This window comes from Mesoplodon densirostris, chromosome 8 (assembly GCF_025265405.1).
Source record: "Mesoplodon densirostris isolate mMesDen1 chromosome 8, mMesDen1 primary haplotype, whole genome shotgun sequence".
Taxonomy (NCBI): Eukaryota; Metazoa; Chordata; class Mammalia; order Artiodactyla; family Ziphiidae; genus Mesoplodon; species Mesoplodon densirostris.
The window spans coordinates 56,854,121-56,866,307 of NC_082668.1; the positions used below are offsets into that span (position 1 = coordinate 56,854,121).

Consider the following 12,187-nt stretch of genomic DNA (forward strand, 5'->3'; position numbering starts at 1 on the left):
CTAGAGCCCATGCTCCGCAACAAGAAAAGCCATCACAATGAGAGGCACGTACACCGCTCACGGCGACTAGAGAAAGCCCGCACGCAGCAACAAAGACCCAACACAGCCAAAAATAAATAAATAAAATAAATTAATTAAAAAAAAAGAAAGTTATAGACCTCCTGTGTACCACATTATGCCGGTATCTGTACCATTATCAGAGATACCAACCTTGACCATTTTGTGTAATTTTTCTCTTTGTAATCAATAAGTCACCTGTAGGGTAATATTTTGAGACTCGAGAGCACACTTTTTTTTTTTTTTTTTTTTTTTTGCGGTACGCAGGCCTCTCACTGCTGTGGCCTCTCCCGTTGCGGAGCACAGGCTCCGGACGCACAGACTCAGCGGCCATGGCTCACGGGCCCAGTCGCTCCGTGGCATGTGGGATCTTCCCAGACCGGGGCACGAACCCGTGTCCCCTGCACTGGCAGGCGGACTCTCAACCACTGCACCACCAGGGAAGCCGGAGAGCACACTTTTTAATGGCACCTATGGAAGCCAGAAGACAGCAGAATACAGTCTTCAGGGTGCTAAGGAAAAAAAGGCTATTAAAGTAGAGCTGTATTGTCAACTGAAGTATTATTCAAGAATGAAGGCAAAATAAAATATATCCTGAAATTATTATTTAATGATGCAGTAAAAAAAAAATTAATGGGGAAGACTATGTATACACAAAAAGAATTTTTTTTCACAAAGCTTTGTTTTTTTATTCACTTGCCAGGGATTTAGCACTTTAGCATGTCTTGAAAAAAGTACTTTACCTGCCGTCTCTTCTCAAGGCAAAACTGATGCCATCTTTCTGGAAGGGAAGCAGCTTTGCTCTTAGTTTGTCAGGCAAAAAATCCAGCTGTTTATAAGATTCACTTGTCAAACAAGAAATCTGAGGTGTAAGAGACTTTTTTATGTCATGACCTCTGGGCATGATGATTCTAAAAACAAAAAAATCACAAGAGGGAGGGGTGGGGGAAATAGATATTACTAAGTGTATTAGACAATTAAACATAAGTAATAATATGAAAGCACTTATCAATAACCTTGACATACTAGATATAAACTGGTTAAATCATGTTCCCAGAATAAGCTATTAAGAAAATTCAAAGCACTGAGTCCAAAAGCAATTCCTTAATGCACTAAGAATCAGCATACTCTATTTCATTTGTATTTCTAATTTAGCCATGACGTAGCCATACCCGTTTTAAGCAATAAATATATTATTAAAAAGTTAGAAATCAACTATATTTTTACAAACCAAATAATTTTTAAAATAGGGATGAATTTGCTACAGAAAGATAAATCCTTTTATAATTAATCCTTTTATAGGGTTAATTTTCATATTATACTAGATTTTCTAAGAATGAGGTTAAATTGCATTAAAAAAATTTTTTTAAACACAAAGACATCAACTCCAAATTTATAATAATTAAATTAACTTAATATTATTGAATGAGATTGATTTTTAAATATTAAAATGAATTCTTTAATCACTTGAATCCACAGTATAAACTCCGCCTGATTGACATATATACACTAATATGTATAAAATAGATAACTAATAAGAACCTGCTGTATTAAAAAAAAGAAAATAAAATTCAAAAAGAAATATAAAATAAAATTCAAAAAGAAATAAACTCTGCCTGATTAGCACTTTCCTCACCAGTGGCTTTCCACAGTTATAATTTTAATTTTCCACCACATAAAAATTTCATATACCAGTAAATTCTTAGAACACTGCAAGAAAAAAAGTCCTATTAAATCACTGAACTATAAAGCTTCTCTAATAATAACACTTCATATTTAGACTGAACCATTCGTCTGTTTATATATAATCTCATTTCATTTTTAAAACAAATTTGCTTTAATTCTCAATTATTTGCAGACTTATAAAACTTTAGCCCCCCTCTCCCCTAAAAAAGTAATAAACCTCTGTGTACAATGTTTAAGAATCTCAAGAATTCAACAAGTATTTATTAATAACAAATAAGTACTACACGCCACGATCTAGAGAACCAAGGATCATACCCCCACAGAACTTACATTCTTGAGGGGGAGATGAAAATAAACAAATAAATAAACAAGATTAATTACAGTATAGTACAAGTATTATGAAGAAACTTAAGAGGGTAATGGCCACTTTAGGCAGGATGACCAGGTAAGGCCACTCTTAGGTGATGCTTGGTCTTGGTCTACAGTCTAAAGGATATGAAAGAACCAGTCAGGTTCAAAGTTGATAGAAGAGCACTCCAGGCAAACAGCATAAGTGAAAAGATCCTGAGTTGAGAAAAGGCTTAGTGTTTTCTAGAAACAGAGAAGAGGCCAATGTGGTTAGACCAACGAAGAGAATGATATGAGATGAAGTTATTGAGATAACCAAGAGTCAGATCATAGAAGTCCTTGATAAGGACTCTGGATTCCACTTTAAGAATGAAGGGAAGCCAAAGGAGAGGTGCTGTCAAATACACTATTAGGCAGATGTAGCTATTTAAATTTAACTAAATTAAAATTTCAGTTCCTCAATTCCTCCATCAACCATGTTTCAAGTGCTCAATAGGCACATATGGCTAATGGCTCTCATACTGAACGGTGCACACATAGAACATTTCGTTCTTCACTGAAAGTTGTACTGGATAGCAGTTACTGGAAAGTTTTAAGAAGGGGAGTGACACAATCTGACTTACATTTCAAAAACTACAACAAGAGGACAAAGCTATCAATAGAAAGGCATGGGAAAATGTTCCTATAGGACTTTGCCAGTCCACAAAGCCCCCACCGCTTCAATGGCAACTGGATTTAAGAGATGATTTATGACTCACACTTGTCTGAAAAGGTCCTCATAAGCACCAATGAGTCAGCATCCCTAGCACCTTCTCAATAGCAATAATAAAACTCTGAGTAAAGAATAGAGAATGGGGGGAATTCCCTGGCAGTCCAGTGATTAGGACTCCGTGCTTCCAATGCAGGGGGCACAGGTTTGATCCTTGGTCGGGGAACTAAGATCCCGCAAGCCGTGCAGTGTGGCCAAAAATTTTTTTAAAAGAAAGAGAGAATAGAGAATGGTTCAGAAGGGGGAAAGCATGAAAGCAAGAAACCTATTATCATGCTGCAAAAGACATGGCAAAAATCATCTTTAGCAGTGGAACTGGATTTGTGAAATGTCTCAGAGGTAAAGCAAACAGGACTTGCTGATGGAGTACATGTGGAGAATAAGGGAAATGTGAAATCAAGATGTATTGATATACTTAGCGTGATGGAGTTGTACAATTTACTGAGACCTTAAAGGCTAATGAACAAATGGATGGGGAGAAAAAAAAATCAACAAATCCTTTAAGAATATATGTAGTTTGAGATGACTGTAAGATATGAAGTGGATATGCCAAATAGACTTGAAAAAACATGAGTCTGGAACTCTAGGTAGAGCACAAGAGTGAATACATATATTGGGAGCCACCTTGAGATAGTAAACTTATATCATTTTTTGCAGCCACCCAACATCTGGGAACCCTGTTATGTTTAGAAATTTCCTTACATTACAAATACGAGTGGGAGTCAGATATCACCTTCCAATAATAAAGGTGGAAATACCAGATTCTTGCTTTCCCAGCCTTCTTTACAGCTATTGATTTTGCTAATCAGATATACCCATTCCAGACTTCAATCTAGAAAGTCAAAATTCAAAGGAGTTGGGATGAAGTGAAATTTATCCTGTTAAGGGTAGTAGCATTAGAAAGAGCCATGTCAACTTTCCAGAAGCCCTTCAGAGTTAGTAGGATAAGGGATATCAAATTTTAGTGAGGAACACTGGCAAGAAGCTAAGAAAAATATACAAAAACGATTCTACTACCTATTATCTTTGCTTTTTTTACACTGTAAAAAATTTTTAAAAATACTCCAAGATGGGCTTCCCTGGTGGCGCAGTGGTTGAGAATCTGCCTGCTAATGCAGGGGACACGGGTTCAAGCCCTGGTCTGGGAGGATCCCACATGCCACGGAGCAACTAAGCCCGGGCGCTACAGCTACTGAGCCTGCGCCTCTGGAGCCTGTGCTCCGCAACAAAAGAGGCCGCGATAGTAAGAGGCCCGCGCACCGCAATGAAGAGTGGCCCCCGCTTGCCACAACTAGAGAAAGCCCTCGCACAGAAATGAGGACCCAACACAGCAAAAATAAATTAATTAATTTAATTTAATTAAATAATTTAATTAATTTTTAATTAATAAACTCCTACCCCCAACATCTTTTAAAAAAAAAATACTCCAAGAAAAAAATATCTGCTATGTTGAGTTCACATTGCAACTTATATGATTTATTTTATGAGGACTGAATCAGATACTATATTATGAGGACTGAATCAGATACTATATTAGTAAAAATAAACAATGAAACTAAAGCCATCTTAATAAAAAATGTTTTAATAGAATAACAAGAGAAAAAATAATTATTTAAATATGAAGATGGAAGATGTCTAAAACAGAACAGAAATGTGTAGAAAAATTTCAATTAAACTAAAATTATGGTGTGACTGGCTCACTGATAATTCAAATAGGTACTTGAATACATAAAGGGCTTGAAAATATGTACTGGTACAATCTAATTAATAGAAAAGGAATGTTTTAGTTAATACTCAAAATAAAGACATTTTTAAAAAGCCCTTTCCCATTTATACTATCTTTCTAAAGTACAAAACTTATAATGAAAAATACGTATGTAGATCAGTCATACACGTTCATGTGCTGCAAAAAGGTCAGCTGTAACCAACATTACATTAATAGTAGAAGACTCAGGCTTAATCTTCTTTCTAAATTATCAAGAAACTAACAGTTATAATAAACATCTTTCTAATCATGAAAACTGTAGAGGATTTAGTTTAGAAATTCAGCAAAAAAGGTTTTATTCAATCTATACATACTAGTTTACTTTTAGTAAGGTTGGGGGGGCATTAAGATGGAACCAGCAATATATAACTTTTAATACCATGTTACAAAAATCATCAACATAACAACTATTGGCTAAGGAGATTTAGTGAAAGCAAATCTAGGAGAACTCATTTTCTAAGCAGTTATCTTGATAAGCAACACTTGACAAGAGAATAAAGCAGTTTTCTCAATCTTTTAAGATTTTAAGCTAAAGATGGCATTTGTGTAATCAACTGGGAACATGGTAAATTCAATTGGAATTTACTGCTGCATTCTTAAGTAAACAGTGGAACTGTGTTGAGGAGAATCAGATATTGTTAAAATATACTACCAAGAAGTTTATTTTGGAAATAAGCAAATGGCTGGTCAGGGAAATTATGTACTTTGAAGAGATAATTCTGTTACTGTTCTTTTTTTTTTTTTTTTTTTTTTTTGCGGTACGCAGGCCTCTCACTGTTGTGGCCTCTCCCGTTGCGGAGCACAGGCTCCGGACGCGCAGGCTCAGCAGCCATGGCTCACGGGCCCAGCCGCTCCGTGGCATGTGGGATCTTCCCAGACTGGGGCACGAACCCGTGTCCCCTGCATAGGCAGGTGGACTCTCAACCACTGTGCCACCAGGGAAGCCCTTGTTATTTTTGAAATTGAGAAGTTATTGGATGGAATTTATAGCAGAAGAGATACAAAGAGAATCTATGAACTTGAAGATACATTAAGTATAAATGGAAAAAAAAAGCAATTAAAAGAAAAAGATCATCATACTGGATTTTAAGATTAGTATCTGTATGCTGCTTTAGAAAGACACATCTTAAATAGAAGGACTCATAAACATTTGATGTAAAGGAATGGAAAAAGATGTATCATGCATACCAAAATAAACCTGATACAGCTTTATTAACATGACAGCATATGTTGAAGGCTAAAAAAACATTACTAAGACAAAGGAGGACACTTTATAATGACAAAAGATTTAATTTACTAGAATAAACACAGCCTCAAAGTATATAAATATATAAGTCAAAACATCCAGATATGGACTTCTCTGGTGGCACAGTGGTTAAGAATGTGCCTGCCAATGCAGGGGACACGGGTTCAAGCCCTGGTCCAGGAAGATCCCACATGCTGCGAAGCAACTAAGCCCATGTGCCACAACTACTGAGCCTGTGCCCTAGAGCCCACAAGCCACAACTACTGAAGCCCGCACGCCTAGAGCCTGTGCTGTGCAACAATAGAAGCCAGCACAATGAGAAGCCCGCGCACCGCAACGAAGACCCAACACAGCCAAAAATAAATAAATAAAAATAAATAAAATTTTTTAAAAAGATAGAAGTCAATATAAATTTTAAAAAAAGTTATAAAAGAAAAATTTGACAGAATCAAAGAACAGCCAAATCTATAACTATAGTGAGACATTTTAATACATCTCTCTCAGCAATTGATTATACAAGCAAATTAAAAATCTATAAGTTATGGAAGATTAATGAACACAATAAACAAACCTGAGTCATCTGGTGTAATGACAGAAATATTATTTTCAAGCTCATTCTACAAAGCTAGTCTAAACTTCGTAAGACAAGCACGTTACAAGAAAAAATATAAACAAGACATTTTCTCATGTTCATCAGTTAAAAAACAATTAGTGGGCTTCCCTGGTGGCGCAGTGTTTAAGAATCCGCCTGCCAACGCGGGAGATACGGATTCAAGCCCTGGTCCAGGAAGATCCCACATGCCACAGAGCAACTAAGCCCGTGTGCCACAACTACTGAGCCTCCACTCTAGAGCCCGCAAGCCACAACTACTGAGCCCATGTGCCACAACTACTGAAGCCCATGCGCCTAGAGCCCAGTGCTCCGCAACAAGACAAGCCACCGCAATGAGAAGTCCGTGCACCACAATGAAGAGTAGCCCCCACTCGCCACAACTAGAGAAAGCCCGTGCACAGCAACAAAGACCCAATGCAGCCAAAAATATAAATTAATTAATTAAAAAAAACAATTAGCAAACCTAATACATCAGTAAATTAAAAGAGTAAAATATCAAGACTAAAATGGGCTTATTTTAGGAATGCAAAGGCAAGTTCAACTTTTTTTTATTTTATTTATTATTATTTTTTTTTTGCGGTACGCGGGCCTCTTACTCTTGTGGCCTCTCCCGTTGCAGAGCACAGGCTCCAGACACGCAGGCTCAGCAGCCATGGTTCATGGGCCCAGCCGCTCTGCAGCATGGGGTATCTTCCCGGACCGGGGCACGAACCCGTGTCCCCTGCATTGGCAAGTGGACTCTCAACCACTGCGCCACCAGGGAAGCCCAACAGTCAGTTGATTTTTGAGGAGGGTGTCAAAACAATTCAATAGGAAATGAACAAATTTTTTCAAGAAATAGTGCTGGGAGAACTAGATAGCCACATATAAAAGAGTGAAATCAGACCCCTAACTCACACCATACATAAAATAACACAAAACGATCAAGAACTAAAATGTAAAGGCTAAAATTAAAAAAAAAAAATACTCTTGAAAGTGTAAGAGTAAATCTTGGTGACCAATGGTTTCTTAGACACAATGCCAAAAATAAAAGCATCAAAAGAAAAAACAGATAAATTGGACTTCACCAAAATTAAAAACTTTAGTGCTGCAAATAATACCATCAAGAAAGGGAGGGCAATCCACAGAAATGGAGAAAATATTTGCAAATTATATCTGACAGGGGACTTGTATCCAGAATATACAAAGAACAATTACAACTCAATGATAAAAACACAACTCAATTTAAAAATGCAAAAATGATCTGAATAGACATTTCTCTAAAGAAGATGTATACATGGCCAATAAGCACAGAGAAAAATGTTCAACATCATTAGTAATAAGGAAATTGCAAATCAGAACCACAATGAGATACCACTTTATACCGATTAGGAGGCCTAAAATTAAAAAGACAGATAACAACAAGTTTTGGCAAAATTGTGGAGGAATTAGAACCCTCAAACACTGCTTGTGGAAATGTATAAAAGTGTAACCATTGTGAAAATCAGTATGGTAGTTCATCAAATGTTAAACATAATTACCATAAGACCTGCAAATTCTACCCCTAGGTAAATGAGTTTTTCTTTCACCCAAGAAAAATGAAAATATACATCCACACAAAAACTTGCATACAAATTTTCATAGCAGCGTTATTCATGATAGTTAAAAAAAATGAAAACAACACAAATGTCTATCAACTGATGAATTGATGAAGAAGATGTAGTATATCCATACAATGGAGTATTATTTGACAATAAAATGGAATAAAATACTGATACAGGGCTTCCCTGGTGGTGCAGTGGTTAAGAATCTGCCTGCCAGTGCAAGGGACACCAGTTCGAGCCCTGGCCCGGGAAGATCCCACATGCTGTGGAGCAACTAAGCCCGTGTGCCACAACTACTGAGCCTGTGCTCTAGAGCCTGCAAGCCACAACTACTGAGCCCATGCACCACAACTACTGAAGCCTGCGTGCCTAGAGCCTGTGCTCCACAAGAGAAGCCAAGACAATGAGGAGCCCATGCACTGCAACGAAGAGTAGCCCCCACTTGCCACAACTAGAGAAAGTCTGCGCACAGCAACAAAGACCCAACACAGCCAAAAATAAGAACAAACAAATAAATAAATAAAGTTATTACCAAAAAAAAAATACTGATACATCCTACAACATGGATGAACCTGAAAACATTATGCTAAGCGACAGAAGCCAGTCACAAAGAACCACATATTTTGTGATTCCATTTATATGAAAGGTCTAGACTAGGCAAATCCATACAGACAGAAAGTAAATGAGTGGTTGTTTAGGGCAGGAGTCAGGGAAATGGGGGGGTGGGGCGTGGAGTAGAGGGGTAGAGAATAAAGAGCAACTGCTAATGAGTACTGGGTTTCTTTTTAGAGTGAAGAAAATGTTCTAAAATTCGATCATGATTATGGTTCTACAACTGTGAATACATCAAAACCCAAAGATTATGAAATGAATGAATGTTATGGTTTTATTTCCTGGTGAATTTTATCTCAATTAAACCGTTATAAAAATACATTGTAAAAACCTCACGCAATGTACTTCTCAAGAATAAAGAAGAAAATTTAGATGGTAATCTTAAAAGTAGGGGAAAAAAAGCATTTGATAAAATTAAAAATCAGTTCAGAGCAAAAGCTCCCTGACAGAGGAAAAACAGAAGAGAATTTACTTCATATCATAAAAGGTTTTTACCAAAAACTTTCAGCAAACATCATACTTAAGGTAAAATGTTGACAGCTTTCCTTGCAAGGTCAGAGAAGACACAAAAATGCCTACTATCTCAAATTTTATTTGACAATAGAATCGGATCAGTTGAATAAGGCAAAAGGAAAGGAGAAAAAAATTTTTTTGATTTACAGATGACATAGGATTATGTACATAGAATAAAAATAATCTACTAGGAGTTTTATAGGCAAATTTAGTAAGGTTGATGAAAACATGACCAATATTCACAATCCATTATGTTCCTCTACATAGGCAATATCAGAAAATAAAATGTTAAAATTGATACCATTCTTGTGAACATCAAGAAATTCAAATATCAGAAATAAATCTAATAAAAGGATGTGCAAGACCTGTATATGGAAACTGTAAAAGATTGAAAAAGAAGATCTAAAACAAAGAAGTGGTAACCCTGTTACTAGATTGCAACTGATTGTAATATCAACAAACTCTTGAGATGATGTCATATGCCACTGAAACAACGTGAACACCAACGAAAATAGGCTCAGTTTTTAATTATGAAGGTGGCAAAAGAACTAATATTTCTGGAGTGTCTATTACATGCCAAGAACTTGAACGTATGCTATCTCATGTAATCCTCCTAAGAACCCTATGAACTAAGTACTATGTTCTTAATCATTAATGAGTAAAATATGACACGGTAGATAAGAAAGCCAGGAGTAAAATGCAAGTTTGTATGGTTACAAAGCCTGAAATGAAGCAAAGCCTCATCCAAAGATTTAAAACACAAACAAAACCAATCAATCAAACAATTCCGGTCTTGATGTATGCTTTTAGGAAGACAGAGTATACATACAGTCACTCGGAAAAATAGTTTGACAATTTCTTCAATAACTACACATGCAACTACCATATGACTCAGCAACAGTACTCCTGGGCATTAACCCTAGAGGAAATTTATGTCAACACATATGTCCATGCAGAAGCCTAAATATGAATGTTTACAGCAGTTTTATTCATTATTGTCAAACCCGAACCAACCCAACTGGAATGGACCATTCCAAGGGGTGAATGGTTAAACAAACTGGTACATACATATCATGGAATACTGGTCAGCAATAAAAAGGCACAATTGATACATTCAACAATCTAGATGAATCTCCAGAGAATTATGCTGAGTTAAAAAGCCAATCTCAAAAGGTTACACTTGTGTATTTATATAACATTCTTGAAATGACAAAATTGTAGAAAAGATTAGTAGTTGCCAGGGGTTAAGGCAGGGAAGGAGAGAAGAGGTTGTGACTCTAAAAAGGCAACATGAGGGATCCCTGTGGGATGGAAATTTTCTCTATCTTGATGGTGTTAATATCCTGGTGGTGATATTGTGTTATAGTTTTACAAGACATTACCATTGGGGGAAACTGGGTGAAGGGTCCCCAGGATTGTACCTGCATTATTTCTTCGCATTATTTCTCACAACAGCTTATGAATTTACAATGATCTCAAAATTAAAACTTTAATTTTAAAAAATGGAAAAAGCGGGCTTCCCTGGTGGCGCAGTGGTTGAGAGTCCGCCTGCCGATGCAGGGGACACAGGTTTGTGCTCTGGTCCGGGAAGATCCCACATGCCGCGGAGCGGCTGGGCCCGTGAGCCATGGCCGCTGAGCCTGCGCGTCCGTAGCCTGTGCTCCGCAACGGGAGAGGCCACAACAGTGAGAGGCCCGCGTACTGCATATAAAAAAAAAAAAAAAAAAAAAAAAGGAAAAAGCAACACACTGGCTTAACCCATACCAATGAATCTAAAAGTTTTGGAAAATGAGGACCAAAAAGATAAAACTCCAAGAAGATCATGTAGCTAGTGGCAGAGGTAAGACATCTAACTGGGTCTTTGCTCCCTTTTTAACATAAGAATGCTCCATCTCTGCTTCAGGACTAAATCCCAGCGAAAATATCTACTTTAAATAGTCAGAGGACTTCCCTGGTGGCACAGGGGTTGGAAATACGCCTTCTAATGCAGGGGACACAGGTTCAAGCCCTGATCCGGGAAGATCCCACATGCCACAGAGCAACTAAGCCCGAGCACCACAACTACTGAGCCTGCGCTCTAGAGCCTGCAAGCCACAACTTCTGAAGCCCGGGCGCCACAACTACAGAAGCCCACACACCTAGAGCCTGGGCTCCGCAACAAGAGAAACCACTGCAATGAGAAGCCCGCACACCGCAACGAAGAGTAGCCCCCAATTGCCACAACTAGAAAATGCCCACATGCAGCAATGAGGACCCAACACAGCCAAATATAAATTATTTAAAAAAAAATTTTTTAAGTCAGAATATTTGCCTTGTAAAGAATTACAGTTAAAAAATAACCATTTAATGAATTTCATTCTTTCATGTATTCAACAAAAATATATTTGAGTGTTTACATGATACAGACATTGCACTAGGCTCTGGATATATAATAACATAGAACACAGATGCAATTTTGAAGAAATACTATAGAAAATATATTGATACTAGGTGTTGAGGGAACATATAAGAGGAACTCAAGTTTCAAATTTGGGGGTTTGGAAGGCTTCTTAACATACAAGTGCCCTGAATTGGAAGTAAAAGGAAGACAGCAGGAAGGAATTCTCAGTCTTCATCTTACTGGACCTACCAGGAAATCATTCCCTCCTCATTAAATCACTTTTTTTTCACTTAGATTCTAGAACACCGCATCCTCATGGATTTCATCCTACATCACGCCTCCTCAGTCTAAACTTTCGCTGGTTCTTCCTCATCTCCCTGTCCTCTTAAGAGTGTACCAGGGCTCAGGTTTTAGTATCCTCTGCTCTATCCTTTAAAGATCTCATTAGTTTCATGCTTTTAAATACTACCTCTATGCCAATGACTCCCACATTTATATATGGAGATCACACCTCTCCTGAACCTCAGATTTGTTCGCCTATTTAAACAGACATACCTACCTAGCAGTCTAATGGGCCTCTAAAACTTAATATGACCAAAATGAACTCCAGATCTT

At 37.4% G+C, this 12,187-nt stretch overlaps 1 protein-coding gene across 3 annotated transcripts in view; it reads right to left on the bottom strand.

Annotated features, from left to right (window-relative positions):
- The window catches only part of ZRANB3 (zinc finger RANBP2-type containing 3), a 263,915-nt gene that overhangs the window by 245,712 nt on the left and 6,016 nt on the right, over positions 1-12,187 (bottom strand). For 2 of the 3 annotated variants that reach the window (XM_060105906.1, XM_060105905.1), the window contains exon 2: positions 801-968. In XM_060105906.1, coding sequence (XP_059961889.1) covers positions 801-961 — 161 coding nt within the window. In that variant the 5' untranslated portion in view covers positions 962-968. Of the gene's footprint in view, positions 1-800; positions 969-12,187 lie in introns of those variants that run through there. The other variant, XM_060105907.1, reaches the window with a different exon arrangement.